The 15,547-nt window shown below is 41.9% G+C and overlaps 1 protein-coding gene across 1 annotated transcript; it reads right to left on the bottom strand.

Moving 5' to 3' along the window:
• Positions 1 to 913: 913 nt before the first annotated feature.
• Positions 914 to 15,328, bottom strand: NUDT21 (nudix hydrolase 21). The gene is made up of 7 exons (XM_055000902.1): positions 15,124 to 15,328; positions 10,854 to 11,054; positions 6,132 to 6,195; positions 5,134 to 5,223; positions 3,216 to 3,291; positions 1,878 to 1,992; positions 914 to 1,198 (listed from the first exon to the last, which is right to left on the bottom strand). Exons 1-7 carry the CDS (start codon positions 15,237 to 15,239, stop codon positions 1,177 to 1,179), a joined length of 684 nt encoding a protein of 227 aa, XP_054856877.1. The 5' UTR covers positions 15,240 to 15,328; the 3' UTR covers positions 914 to 1,176.
• Between the last annotated feature and the right edge of the window lie 219 nt (positions 15,329 to 15,547).

Here is a 15,547-nt window from a genome sequence, read left to right as displayed (position 1 = left end):
GAAGAAATAAAGTTTTCCAAATGAACTGAAATAGTTTCTTTACAACTCAGTAATATTAATGGCCCTGGAAGTTTTCCCTATGCCAAACTTTCCTGGCATTCACTTTTGCCTGCTGCCCAACCTCCCAAGCTCTAGCACTGACTGCATTCACTTTATGATAATAAGTGATGTGTACAAGCTCTGATAACTCAGACGTAAGCAAGTCCCAGTTTGTGCATAAAGCCAAACTGTCTGCTTCTTGTCTCTCTCCGCCTCCTAGCCAGGGAGAACATCCTTCCAATACTGCCAACCAACAAACTCCAATACTGCCAATACTTGGTGCCAACAAACAAACCCCAATTAACTGGACAGAATTCAATCACAATTCAATCACAATGAGCTTGATGAACGCAGATTTCACGTATCAAGTCTGGGGTCCAGAAGCATGAGAGGGGAGGCTGATTCACAATATGCGACCAGCTCCAAGAAGAGCAGTGGTCTATTTGCTGAGAAAGCCACAGCTAGAAGATTTTTATAAGCATCTGAGACTTATCTGGAACATTTTTATAGGCATAATGGCCTGCTTGTTCTATTCCTGTTCAAAGGCTTTCTGGTGGGCCTGGCCGGTGTCCCTTTTTTTAAATGTGTCAAGGGAAGTTACAAAGGTTGCCCCTCCACCTACCAATCCCTCAGCGTCCCTGGTTCAGAGCTACTACAAGCTCAACTTCTTCCACACTGTTAATTCATACAAACCAAGGACCCTGCTAGAGGTCTGAAGTCCACGGCTTTTCCAAACTATATTCAAATGGCTGAAGGTTATATCCTTTTAGCCTCCTCCAGAATGCTCTGGTACCAGTCCCTCAACAGCAAAGGTTTCTCAACTGATCTCTCGGGCAAAACAGAAACATAGAGTGAGACACAGTGCAACTCTTTTTTTTTTGTTTAATGTTATTTTTTTTAAAAAAACAGGTGACTATTACAACATAGGTGATTAAAACGCAACTACACTCATCATTCCACTATCTAAACAGTCAAGATTCACTTTCCTATTCAGATGGTAGAAAGTTGGGGAGCCAAGGAAGGGGGCGGGGAGGAAAAGAAATTTAAAAAAAAAATCTTTGCGTCACGTGTCCTTCTACATGTTGAAGCTGTTCTCACAGAGACAGCTTCTGCCACACTCTTTAGGTATAAGGAAATTCAGTTGTAAATAAAATTGAACCTGAAAAAAAGAAGATAAAAATCAGTCAATCATTATGCATCCTTCTGATGGGAAGAATCTATGTGCACATTTCAAAATAACTCAAAAGCCCAGTGGCACCTTTTAAGATTAACAACATTTTTTCTTCAATATTTCATGAGTCACAGCTCAGTTCTTCAGATAAATGTGTGAAGGAATTTTATATTGGAATTATTACATGGAAGATGGGGGGCAAGGCAGAGAGGCTCGATGTGAATTCCACGGTGAATCTTTTCAAGCGTAACCTCTTGACTTAAGTGGGGAAAGGGAGGAGTAACAACCAAAAAGATGTGTGGACAGGTGCATGGACAGGTGCTAAGCCACCCAGGTACTTTCTGATGGGGGAGGCATCAACCAGGACAGGGCCTCAACAGATGATCTTCACACAAAAGTCAAGTTCATATGGGAGAAAGTTTTCTTTTAAAAGGGATATCATTCACAATATACTATTAAGAACTGTCAGTCACAGAACAAAAAAAAGGGAAGCACAAAGAGAACACTGTTGAGTGATTAGTCGACATCACACTGTGGAACCGCATGAATCCCGCTCAGATCCTTGCCCCAGTCTCCATAAAACAAATGAAGATTGATAAAAACTTCTTCACTTCCTCCAGGCGGCAGAACGAAACCAGAACACTCTAAAACCCGTAGCATACTCTACCTGCTCAAAAGCTGGGGAAGGCTGGAGATGATGGGTCCATAGCCTGGCGCATTGTCATAAAGCTCAAACAATGGAGCAGCTACCAGCTTGTAATTTTTGGGGACGGCAAACAAAGCTAGAACACACAAGTGAGTACTAATTAAAGATCAGTGTGGTTTCAAGAAAGGCAAGAACAGCAATTAAAATTTGCTTACATTTTAGGTAAATATAACATTGTGTCATATGCAAAGGGGTATTATTTAAAGCGGCACCACTGCTATGCACAAGTGGACAGAGGTGCTAGGCCTCTCAGCATTAAGGCTTCCTAGTTAACTGCCAAAGACATCATGCAGTAATAACCACATCAGAGGACATCACAGAAATAGCATAATTTGGCCAGAGTGAAACATTTTTAATTTTCATGGAAGTTGATGAGTCAAATTTAAGCATATACTTTGTGTCCTCCATTGAGGACAAAGTACAAAACTTTGGCTGGATTGGGCCCTTAGATTACCACTCAACCCAAACTTTTAAAACAACAAGATTCTCGAGGATACAGCAGATAGATCTCTGGACCATTGCATCAAGATACAAGTTCTTGGTCAAAATGGCTTTTATTCAGAAATCAAATCCTTTCCATATACAGGTCCATAGGACTACTTAGAAGCAAGGTAGACGTCTAAGCAGCATGAACAGAAGTTGACAGGAATGACATCATGTGAGAGAAACTTCTCTTTTAACATTCTAGTTTACTCTTTTCTCCCCCCTCCCAACCGTAAACAATACTTTTGCGCTCTCTTGGTGTGAGAAGGTTTCACGTATTTGTGATATCACGTTGAGTTACTAGGAAGCAAGACAGCACTGTCTGGGAATGAGTACAAGGTCATAAACACTGGAAGCTGTTACAGTCCAACAGATAAACACCTGCGAAAGCCTGAGAAAAGAATAGTTATGACACTAGCAAAGTGATATTGAGCTATAACAAGATACACTGTGTTCAGAACAGAATTAAAATTGGCATGGATGGGGCCCAGACATGACATACATAATCAAATGTAGCATGTCTAAACAATATAAGCACTCTTAGTACGCTTCAATGGCAGCATCAGGGAACACAGATAAAAACCCATGCTGCAGAAAGGCCTTTGCTTAAGTTGTGCACACTCACACAGCTTGCTGAGAGGCCTTCGGCAATTCACACAATTCATGAGATGCAATAAAGCATACACTGACTTGGACTCCTTGGAGAAAATCATGATCAATATCATTGCACATGATGGTACAGGTCACACTGAAAGGCTCGGTTCCTGTATCCACCTCTGCAAGACATACAAAAGGAGCATGAAAGAGCAAGCCTACCCTTTTCTTGAAGCTGAACCAAGAAGAGCTTTTTGTGCTCTTTCGGTTTCGTAATATGAGCTGGAATATACGGATACTGTGAAAGACAAAAAAAGAAAGAAATGTAATTAATTGAAGCCTTCAGACACCTCATGGCTCTGTGCCACCCCCTATAAATATGGGGAGTACTCACTACCACCTGTCCTGGATAGCCCAGGGAAACCTGATCTCGTCAGATTTCAGAAGCGAAGTAGGGTTGGCCTTGGTTAGTAATTGGATGGGAGACCTCCAACAAAGACCAGGGTTGCAGATGCAGGCAATGGCAAACCACCTTTGTTAGTCTCTTGCCATAGAAACCCCACCAAAGGTCACCATAAGTCAATTCTGATTGGAGGGCACTCTCCACCACCAGTCACTACCATCAACTCTTGTCAATGAAATAGGCACATTTCAACAAGGCAGAGGATTCTAGTAACAGAAAACATGTCAACAATATCTAAAGAGTTCAAAGTGCATTAAGTGCGATCCTATGCATGTCTATTTGTAAGAAACCAAAAAGGGGGGGGGAGAATCTGTATAACACAAAACACTGCAAGCTTTCAAGCTCACCAGAACTCTCATCAGGCTGGATGTTACAAAATTTTAGAGAGATAGAAGGGAAGGAAGTACATCGTTCAGATTATGAAAAGCTCTCCTGAATATCGTGAACTTGAATTTTCATAATTAGATGTAATCTGTGCTATGAAAGCAAATTCAGCAAAAATGTCCCAAATATAAAATTCTGAAACCAAATTCCAAAAAAGACTATTGAAAGTTATAGCTAATACCATTTTTTAGTTGTGACATCTGGATTTAAGTTTTCAGATTCTGGCCCCAAGTAGTCTACTAAAATGTGAATTCCATCAAGGCATGCTCATCAAGTCTTTGAATCATGGCCATAAAGCACAACTGAAAGAGTTACAATTTGTGGGGAAATAAGGGATAAGATCTAAATGGCTGTACTCAGACTAGGGCTTTTCTCAATTTCCGTTCAAGCTGCAGCTCCCTAACAGCAGTTCCAAAGGGATAGAGAAATTGCCAGAACAGCAGGCATTGCTGCTGAACAAGATTTATCTAGAAAGGAAGTGAACAAACTCTGTGTGTTGCTCGGATGCACCTTGCAGTCCCACCCATGGTGTAGTGGTGGAGAGTGCCATCAAGTCACAGCTGATTTATGGCAACCCCTGGTGGGGTTTTCATGCAACAGACTAATACAGGTGGTTTGCCATTGCCTGCCTTCACAACCCTGGTCTTCCTGGAGGTCTTCCATCCAATTACTAACCAAGGCCAGCCCTGCTTAGCTTCTGAGATTGTGCTTGTGTGTGACATCAAAATTAAACCAAAAATATATTGTCATACAGCCCCGTGGCGCAGAGTGGTAAGCTGCAGTACTGCAGCCCAAGCTCTGCTCACAACCTGAGTTCGAGCCTGGCAGAAGCCGGGTTCAAGTAGTTGGCTCAAGGTTGACTCCGCCTTCCATCCTTCTGAGGTTGGTAAAATGAGTACCCAGTTTCCTGGGGGTAAAGTGTGGATGACTGGGAAAGGCAATGGCAAACCACCCCGTAACAAAAAGTCTGCCAAGAAGACGTCGTGATGCAACATCCCCCCAGGGGTCAGGAATGATTCGGTGCTTGCACAGGGGACGACCTTTACCTTTTTACATGCTATTCTAATGCGTAGTGAATATACTCTTCCTTTGTCCTTGGTCCCACAGCTCAGGAATTATCTTCCCTGGAAGGTCACTAAATCTTGAACCTGGGTGTCGCTGGACAGGCAGTGTTTTTAATTAGACTCGCATATGGAGGGACAAGGCAGAATGAGTAAACCTGTGTGCAGGATGGGTCTTCTAGAAGTCCAGTAAATAAATCAACACATTTTAAATAATAGCTTCAGTTCTTACCTGTGGAGGCTCAAAATTTGGCCGCCACCAGTTACCAATGCAGTCATCAATGACCCAGTCTTGCTGCACTCCATCCTGACGGCCCAGTATCTGTCAAATCACAGGTGCAACATCAATCTTCACATTCTTTGTGTTAGCGTAACAGAACATCCCAAATTAGTCGTGTTAATCCTACTGTATACGCAGAAGCAACATCTCTTACTGAATCAGTTTGGGTTGATTAGGACTTTTACACGTACTCAAGCCCTGAAAGGTTTCACTGGGTACTCAAAGCAAGGTTCTTAAATACCCAAGCTATGCTCATAGTAATCTAAAGAAAGAAAGAATCAGGACACTAGCTCAGTGAATGAACTGTTCACATATACAGCATAAGGCTTAAATCTTATTAGCATTTTAAAAATACAAACATCACACAACAACAGGACTTTAACATTTCTCTGCTTCCCTTGCATAACTATTAAAAAGTATTTCAACTGATTTGCAAATGGTTTTATATGTACTGGTCACAGACTGTAATAATAAACTTGACTTGACTATTAAGAAGTAAAGCAAATTTCATATTAGTCCTGCTGAAGATTTGCCACAAACTCTTCCTCTGGTGAACAAAAGTGAAAGTACTGATAATGTATGTACTAAAATTAAAAGGAAGCACATCTGATCTGGGATACATGTAGTGGTTCTATCACCAAGGTCCCATTAGAAAAATATAATTATTTAAAAAAATTGAAGTTATTATGATCAGTAATCAATACAAAGGGGCTGTCAGAGTTCAAAGAAATTAAGATTCTATTAGTTAAGAAGAAGTTCCAGGTATTTTTTTGCCTACTCTTGCCTGACCACATAATTTATAACATTACCAGGTGTTTAATTGCTCAACTAGCCCTACAGACATACTCCGCATCATTCATCTATTTTCATGCAACTGCAGTCCCAAATGGCTTATTATGGTAACCCGCTCCAAAGCCTCCGGATAAAAATCCAGACAAATGTTCTTTTACCTCCGTCATTAAACGTTTGAGACCTTCTACTTCATCTTCTCCTGGATTAAGCTCACCTCCAGGCCTGTTGAAAATAAATCAACAATAAAAGACACGCTGTAGGAATGCTTCCATAACGTTATCACAAGTTATGAAAGTACTTCTAAAAGAGCGACCTAGCCAATAACAAGACTGGAGGTTTCGTGTGCTCTGTTATAAAGTAGGATTTAGAGAAACGTATAGCTGTTTTTACAACAAGATGTGTCGTGTAGACAGACAATTCCTTTTTATGAATGAATGAATTGATTGCATATGGCCATAGGCCTTCACAACCCAAAACCGTTAAAAGCAAAAAAATACAAGAATACTGATATAACTACATACATATAAATAAAATTATTATAAAATGCATTTTACCTAAAATGTAAAAGTTAACAAAATTAAAACCAAATAATTTCTAGCAGCTTATAAGACAATCTATATCAGATGTTTACTCTCCTGGTTGCCACATTTGTCCTTATTTTCCTAGCAGCCAGGGCATAGAGGGCCATCCTGTTCAAAATAAAAGGGTCTGTATCTGAAAGTATAAAATTTAGTTTATCAACATCAGACAGAAGATGGAGACCAGATAAAATATTCGTGAGAAATTTTCCCCTTGGTTCCTGGTATAGGGAACAGTGTAAAACATAGTGTGGTACATCTTCAATTGAGGTTCCACAGATACATATCCGCTGATCGATGGGGTTTTTTTAGAATCGCCCGAGTAGCATCTCAGTTGGCATAGACTGGAAGCGTAATGACGTAAGTGCTACCTTGAGCTTATAGACTGTGATGTCAGTCAGATAACGCACTCTAGTATGGTCTTTTTTGAAGGTTTTATACCATGGAGCAAATTTTGTTTTACTGATTAAAAATTTATCAATTAGGGCATCCTCTTTGTAAACCCATTCCCTTAAGTCAACATTGCTTCCCGAAGGCTGGAGTGATTTATCTGGGATGGTATATCGAGATGCAATGGCATTAACGAAGGCCGACCGGGTTTTATCCTTATTTTGCAGCTGGTGATAGCTCAGGTAACTCAAATTACTGAAGGAACCAGAGTCCGTTAGTTGGTATTTTTTCTGCAATTTGAGAATTGCTAAATGTACACGTGCTCTGATTGAAGGGAGACCAAGTTCTGCCCTTAGAAAGGCCGCCGGTGTCCCTTTTGGTAGAGCTAGAACACGTCTCATGAAAATTTTTTGAATTATTTCCAAATTGCTACTTGTTGGTTCCTTCCATCCCCAGATTTCAATTCCATACAGTAAATGAGTAATGACCGTGGACACAAAAAGCTTTATGGCTGGTGCTATCAAGAAACCACCCTTAGAGCAGTAAAATCTCATTATTGCTCCTATTGTCTTGAGCGCTGAGGCTTTTATAAGCTCTATATGGCATCCCATTTCAGGGTCTCAGTAAAAGTTAGACCTAGATACTTATAGGTCCTACACTGTTCAATTGGGGTGTCTTGTATACTCCAATGATATTTTTTTGGTCTCTTACTAAATACCATTGTTTTGGTTTTTGTGTAATTAATTTTTAGTTGTTCCTCTGTACAGTATTAACCCAGATGGTCTAACGGTCTCTTTAATCCAATCCTAGTTAAAGAAATTAGGACCATATCATCAGCAGTCCTTTGGTAGAGCTGCTTCCTGTTTACATTCCATTGGATGGCTGCTATGTAATTCTACAATACTTTGGAAGCATCTGCAATAGGTTTAAGAGATGGACCCATGACTGAAATAGACGTATTTGCTGTTAAATTATCGCCCTCTGGATGGTGGGGGTGTTGTTTGTGTCTGTGAAGCCTTCTTGGGCCCTTTAAATTTTAATCTAAGCCAATCCAGTCTTGTTGTTACTGCAGTTTGTTCTGGGATGGAAAGAGTCAGAAAGGAGTTAATTAGGTCTTCTTCAATAGAGTTTTCCAGGTGGAAGCAGTGGTTATTAGCTGGAGATTCATAGGCTGTGGCTAAAAGGCCATCTGCAGTCTGGTGTCGTTCAGGTGCAGAAGTCTTTGTAGGTAAAGTTTTTATGGGCAGCTCCTTCGCCTTTTCTGGCATTTTGGCTTGCTGAAGATCTGGAAACAGTGGGGTTATGTTGGTATTGGCAAAAACTCTCACTGGAAAAATCCCTCTGGAATTCAAAAAGATTTTTGTTGGAAAAGTAGTCCTGGTACTTGTGGGCTGTTGAAAGTGAGTAATACCCTCTGCATTTGGCTTGAACTGTTAAGCATTTCCACTGCAGTTAGGTCTACTGGAATCTTGCATTTTGGAAATAGGGTTCTCAGATGCCTAACAGCTTGCCTTTTGGAGCCCCAAATAATAGAATGGCCTTTGTATCAGCAGATGGTTAGACAGACTTTTCCTGGCTGCAAGATCATTTTAAATGGCTCCTCCCTTGAGCTGGGTTGTCCCAGGCCTGCTCCTGGCTTATGTCCTGTTGGCATTAAGCTGCTACCAGTCTGGCCTTTGTTAGAAGTGTTGTTGGGCTCCTTAGTTCACATACCTTTGTCACTGTCCTTGTAAGCTGCTCAATATTGGAGTTAATTTGGTGCAAGAATATGAGTATATAGTCCACTGTCTTAGCAGTCAGCATTAAAAGCTCTTTCAAAACGTTATCAGTTTCCTCATTTCCCCCCTCTGCTTGTAGAATGGTGTCATCTGCCATTGTTTCTCCATCTTGCTTTCCTTCAAGGGCAGATGCTAGGGGTGCATACCGATCAGCAGTGGGGATATTAAATACAGCAATCTCTTTTGTTGAAAAGTAGTCTTCAATTCTTTTTTGTTTGCATGCAGGGGATATAATTATGTCCTCTGAGTCCCGGAGACGCTTGCATGTCTTCATTGCTATTTTAGACTACCAGGTAATCCTACAGGTGATTGTTAGTTATTCTACCAGAATGCCACCTTTGAGAGTTTGCAGATTTCTTCTGTTGACAAATATGTCAAAGTATGTTGCATAAAAGTTGTGAAAAACTAATGATGTTTTTAGGAAGTTGATTATTTAAGAGTACGGCTTGTAACTTTAATTTGCAAGAGCTTCGGCGTTTCTTAGCCTCTGAAATGCCGGGCGTTTCCTCCCACATAAAAATTAAGATAAGCTTTCAGAGCCTGTGTTGACTGCGGCTTCTTGCAGGCAAGGATAGAGAGAGCAGTAATTGTTTGGAAAGCTGAACAAGAAAATAGAAGAGACTAATGAAAAGGTAAGTAAATAAAAGTTAACTTGTGGAGAATGCCAATGGGTGCTTATCTTGACGACGCCATCTTGGAATCAAGGAGATGAATGAGACACTTGGATGCCCCTGAGTGGACATGAAGTTGAACCATAAAGAAATTCCTTTTTATATAGTTTTCCAAGAAAAGCAGAGCGATTATTTTTCTTCAGGATTATGCAAGTTCAGTAGTCTCCAGGTAAACAGAATGAAAAATTTAAACTGATTTTAGAAACTGCAACTAGTAAGGGTTATGGCATATTTCACTCTCCAATTTGCAAATAAGTAGACCAGGAGTCACCAACCTTTTTGAGCCTGTAGGCACCTTTGGAATTCTGACACAGTGGCTTAGATGCAGCCTAAGCTACTGGCTACTACTGGAGGCAGAACCAGCCACAAAATAGCTGCCACAGTTTACCTTCAATCACCCAGTGCAGATCCTTGTGCTGTGTGGTAGCTGTTGCCAAACCAGTGTTTTGAAAAATCTGCTCAGGCAATCAAATCTCCAATGGCCAATAAACTTTATTGGGCAAAAGCACCACCTGGCCCAGCCCACTTTCTAAAAACACTTGGTGGGCATCATGGCGCCCATGGGCACCAAGCTGGGGACCCCTGAACTAGACCTATCACTAGCATTATAATCTATTTCAATCAACATCTGCAGTCCTTCAACAACTGCAAGAGGGCAAACATCCACATTCGATTAAATACTTGGAAAACAAGAGTATAGTGATAATCTGAAAGGCAAATGACAAGCTATAAACACTATATACATTAAACATATTGTTAGCATGCTAAATCTATGGTCCAACATAGATGAATAATTACCCCAAGTCAACCCGAGACAAAGCCACCTTTTAGTATCAAAGGCTTCACAGCTACTGTGGAGAATTAGTGAGAAAAATGATAATACACTTTTGAATTCCAAAAAGTGCTGGAGAAGTGTTACAGCATACGAATTAGGTTGTCAGCTGATTAGAACATGTGAAGCTGCTCAATTACTTGATTTCACATTACCAAGACCTCAGCATAGGTACCTTCAGGAGAGACTCAACAGCAGTGTGCTACACATTATAACCATCAGATCGAGGGGAGACTTGGCTTCACATCCACATCCAGCTATAAAGCTCATTGAATGACCTGTCGTTCTCCCTACCTTTATTCAGAAATTTATGGAGAGGATAACAACAGGAAAAGGGAGAACTAAAGTGTGGGATCAAAGAACGACTGATCAATTCAAGCAGTAATATTTTTGCTAATTAACTGACCAAGGATGAAATGGACCAAGCTACTGAATAACATTGGCAGACCCAAACAATTCTTTGATCCACGCCTGTGAATTAGCAACAAGACTGTTCAAGGACAGAGGTGAACACACACATGAATTAGTACCCCACCAACAGTTAATTTTTCTGAGCTTCTTTGCAAGGCTGCTCATCAGCGCTTTGATAACCTTCATTAGGTACAGCCGCCTCTAGCAATGCTTCACTTACAGCTTGAAAAAAGTTGTGCCCAACTGCAACAGCAATACATGAGGCAGCCGGTGCTCGTGCACAATCAGGACCCCTTCGACGGTCCGCCGCATTCCAATCTTGTCGAATTCCTCCCTCATGCGTTGGAATCGAGCGGCCACTGAACTGTCTTTCTCATAAAGGGGTTCTTTGGTCCCAAAGGTGTAATTTGTCAGTGGATACCTGAAAGTACATCAAAACAGATTTTTATATGAACCCAACTACCTGCTTCAGGATTTGAACACCCCTCAAACTAGCTAACCTGTCGCTCCTGGCAGCAGACAGTCCTCCACACTTCTACTCACTGTCTTAAACCCACCACTACTGCTTCCCCTTTAAAGCACTGAGACAGAAGTACTTTGCAGCAAGACTACCACAGGTGGGAAAACAACGCTTAACACAAGCTCTACCTTTCCCCTTCTAGGGTTCCATGCTCTCACTGTGACAGCAAAGAAAACAATTTAAGGCCTAATTTCCTAAAATGGATCAACAGAATAAGGAATTAAGCACTACTTCACAGGAGTGAATCAAGATGGCAACTCAAGAGACTGATGAGCTTTTAAAGTGACCTGGGGAGGAGACAGGGTGAAGAATGAACAATGTAATACAACACACATATTGAAATGCTTCCTCCTCCAGCCTCCTATCTATCAAGCCTGGAGATCCCGTCCCATCGTAGGGCTTTCTCATTGGCCCAATGTAATACATTTCCATCTGCAGTACTTGAAGGCCGTTATAAGAAGGTCCCAATGGCTGAGCGAGTTTGTCCATGCAAGGCAGGGAAAGTAGAAACAATTGAGCACATTATGCTTGCCTGTAAGTTCTACCACGAAATACGTATAAAACATATCCAACCTGTATTGAAGAAGCTTTTGAGTCTCCTTGACATAGAGCTAACTAATAAGATCCTGTTAGGTGCCGATCCCCAGATCACGTTAGCTTGTGCCAGATTTTTAGCCGCGGCTTGTAGAATCCACAGGGAATGTGCAAAGGAGTAACATCTTCTTTTATTTCTAACCCTGAAAGCCCACACTTTTGTATTTATATTGCCAAGTTTTTATATAATTATATATTTATATAATTATTTTTACCAAGTGGTGTATTTTGTATAAGATACTCACTTATGTTTTTATAAGTCTGTACTGGTTATTAACTGTAAATAAATAATCTGAAAAAATGTTTCCTGTACAGCTCAAAACCTTTTCCTTAAGCAAGGGGAAGATTATAAGTGAGGATGAAAATAAATTACACAAATCCCTGACAGGTTAGTAATCCACAGTCTAACTATAACAATCTAAAGTGGTTAGCAGAGAAAAGCCATTCCTTTAGATTGCATAAGAAGGAAATTGTTAACATTGCAAGGGTGGGAGGAGAGAAAAAGGTGTAATACTGTAATGTGGTACAAGGTAGCCACAGAAGCAAAGTAGTCAGTTTAAGAGGATGGTTCAGACACGGAATTGGCACACGCAACACCAGTTACTTATGCAGATGAGATGCAACACAATTTCTGTACTACCACCACCAGGTTTATTACTAGCTTCAGACACCCCAAAAAACTTTAAAGATTCTGCAAGAAACTGTTTTTGGAGCAACAGGTCAACATAACTATCCTCCTTGATTTGGCCAGGAATGATAATACCATAACATTTCCATATAATTGTGAACCTACTGTTTTACTATGCACATAAACATATAAAGTCAGTTCATAATTGCATGGAATCATTGTTGAGCATACATAACAGTCAAATACACAGTACAAGTGATCAAGAGCAGAAAAGTAAAATCCAGCAATGCCCGTTTAAGTGCTAATCATCAAGTGTTGCATGTATGGACACTTGTTGCCGGAGCATTTCCCCAGATGCTAACCAGATGGGGGTGTTAGAAGGGAAAGAAGCCGGGACTGGTTCACAGGATGGCCAAGCCCTGATATGGATAGCCCAGGCACGCCCAATCTCATCTGACAACAGAAGCTCAGCAGGGTCAGCCGTGGTTAGCGATTGGATGGGAGACATCCAAGGAAAACAAGGGCTGCTGTGCAGATAGGCATTAGCAAACCCCTCTGTCTGTCTCCTGCTTTGAAAATCCCAGCAGGGGTTGCCATCAGTCAGCTATGTCTTGACAGCACTTTCCTCCTCCACCGCCCCTGAACATCACTGCCATCCCTCTGCCTCTATCATTTTTCAAAATTCAGTAGGGGTGTCGAGTTGGATTTAGTTATTTCCTGTTACTTGTGAGGCACGTGGATTCCCAGGTCCACCTTTTCAAGGTGTATGCTGGGTTATTGGAAGGGTCTGGGGAGTATAAGAAACATAGCAGCAGCTTGTCGGCTAGGGAGGGATGGTGGTGAGGAAAACTGTTGGTGCTGCCAGATGTTCAAGCCACGCCTCATCATTTCACCCAATTTATCCCCCTCCAAAGAAATGTGCTACAGGTCTTGAGAATTCCATCTCTTACCTTGATGTTCTGTCATTCCAGGTCAGTGAAAAATAAGACCTCTGTAATTCATGACCTGTTCTTGGTTGACTTGGCTTATTCGACTTGGAGAAGTCAAGCACTCCAATTACGTACATGAATAAGGAGAGATCTGAAGACAACACCCTGGAAGCTAATATGTGGGGTGCCTCAGGATTCTGTTCCCTCTACTACATATCTATGTAGGACTGCTCAGTAGGACCATCCATCAAGAGTTTGGTGACATCGATATGCAGATAACGTTCAGTTTAATTAGCCACCAGAAGCTGCCACGTAAACTCACGCGGCCTGGCTAGAAATTGTGAGCAGGTGGCTACAAGAAAAACAAACAAACTGAATCCAGACAAGATAGAAGTGATGCTGGCCAGAAAGGTCAACACCATGAAAGGAACTACATCACTAGCTCTGGATGAGGTACCTTTGACCCTCGCCATTTCAGTTAAGAGTCCGGGTGTTCTCTTGGCCCCAACTCTGTAGATGGAGAATCAAGTCTGGTTTTGTTCCCAGGATTTTTTTTGCAAGTTACAGCTAGCTCAGAAACTACACCCTCCTCTTGGATGCAGCTGATTCCAGCCACACTGATCAGTATTACTGTAACCTCAAGGCTAAATTCCTGCAATGTGGTCTAGCCTGGCACTGCTGCTGAAGACAGCCCAGAAATTAAAATTAGTGCAAAGGCAGCAGTTCACTTGAGGACTAGAACAAGCAGGAGCAACCACATTACAAAGTGTTCAGAAAATCCATATTGGCAGCTGAATTGTTTCCTGACTCAATTTTAGGTACTACTGTTAACCTTCAACCCTGTACAGTCTAGAAGATATAAGCCCACCAGAACACCTTGCTTCTCATAAGAAGGTTTACTTAGCAACTGCCTGTAACATGTTGAGCTAGGATTTTTTTCTATGGTAGCGCAACCCATAATGGACAGCCTGCCTAACAAAACAAGAAGTATAACATCTTTTCTGCTTTTCAAGGGAGAAAACGTAGAGGCAAAGCTTTTCGCCAAAATTATTTAATATTATTTATTCTTACTTGTGCTGGTGTTTTATGTATATGTTACTTATATAAAATGTGGATGAATGTTTTACTGTTGTTGAATCTTTTGAGCTAGGTGAAAAAGTAACCAATAATTAGCTGAACAAATATATAAAGCATACATAAAAATCAAGTACCACCAAAGTATACAGCCCACCAGATACAGAGAAATCTTATTTACATTTCTTGGTTATAATCAGGTATCAGTAGTTTGGGTTTTATTTTTGTTTTTCCCTTGGTGTAGTGTTTATTAATTCTCAATGCAACCTTTTAGCTAACATTGTAATCATTGATGTGAATTATATGGAAAATCGATACTTAAAAATAACAGTGCTCTTACAGGCGCAAACCAGGCACCTCCAAGTTAACAAAATAACGCAATGCAATTTTTAAAAAAGTGCTCACACATATATCATGTATGCGGCTTTATTTAAAGCAAGAGACTCGCGTTCACAGCAGGCAAGTGAGGCTGAAAGTCGGCTGGCCCTTCCCTCGCAGCCTAGCCTACCTCATCGGGTTGCTACGAAGACGGAACACACGCTGTAGTCGTGAGAACTCTTTCCTGGGAGTAAGCCCTATTGAATAAAATGGGGATTGCCTCCAAGAAGACCTGCTTAGACTGCCCTCTCAAACACGCCCCCCAGGTCAAGCGGCTTGAAAAGGGGCGGGCGGAGGGAAAACTGTGGAGACTCCGGAGAGGAGCGTTGCTGCCGCCGCCGTTTCCTTCCCACCCAGCGCTACTCACAGGTTGATGGTCCGCTCGAGCGTGAGGGGCTTGCTCTGCTGGATGTACTTGTTCCCGAACTGGTTGACGCCGCGGGGCCAGCCGGTCTGGGAGCGGTTAGGCGGTACGACGGACATTCTGGAGGCGGCGGGAGCGGCCTAAAAGGCCACAAGCATTCCTCAGCCGCTCTCAAGCGCCCCGCACCCGCCAAAGCCGAACCGGAATCACCAGGCCACGCTTCCGGAAACCATAGAGACGAGGCATGTAGGGAGACACTCTAGGCAATTCACAGCGCTAGAGAGCGGGAGAGGCGGGAAAGAAAGAGCCAGCCGCTGCTTGACCCCCCTAGGGCCCGATTGGTGGAAGCGCCGTAACCAATGAGAACAGCGACTGAAGACCGCACGCGCTCCTATTGGCGCCTCTGGCTCCAATTCTTATGGGGACG

The sequence above is a fragment of the Eublepharis macularius genome, chromosome 16 (assembly GCF_028583425.1).
Source record: "Eublepharis macularius isolate TG4126 chromosome 16, MPM_Emac_v1.0, whole genome shotgun sequence".
NCBI lineage: Eukaryota > Metazoa > Chordata > Lepidosauria > Squamata > Eublepharidae > Eublepharis > Eublepharis macularius.
This window is presented reverse-complemented; position numbering and strand designations above follow the sequence as displayed.

What these genes read in the sequence shown, in the direction of transcription:
- NUDT21 (XM_055000902.1), bottom strand. Translation starts at nt 15,239, where the DNA reads ATGTCCGTCGTACCGCCTAACCGCTCCCAGACCGGCTGGCCCCGCGGC. An exon ending in GGCACAACTTTTTTCAAGCT is followed by an intron (nt 6,196 to 10,853) that starts GTAAGTGAAGCA and finishes TATTTTCAACAG; the next exon opens with GCCTGGAGGTGAGCTTAATC. An exon ending in TCAAACGTTTAATGACGGAG is followed by an intron (nt 5,224 to 6,131) that starts GTAAAAGAACAT and finishes GTGATTTGACAG; the next exon opens with ATACTGGGCCGTCAGGATGG.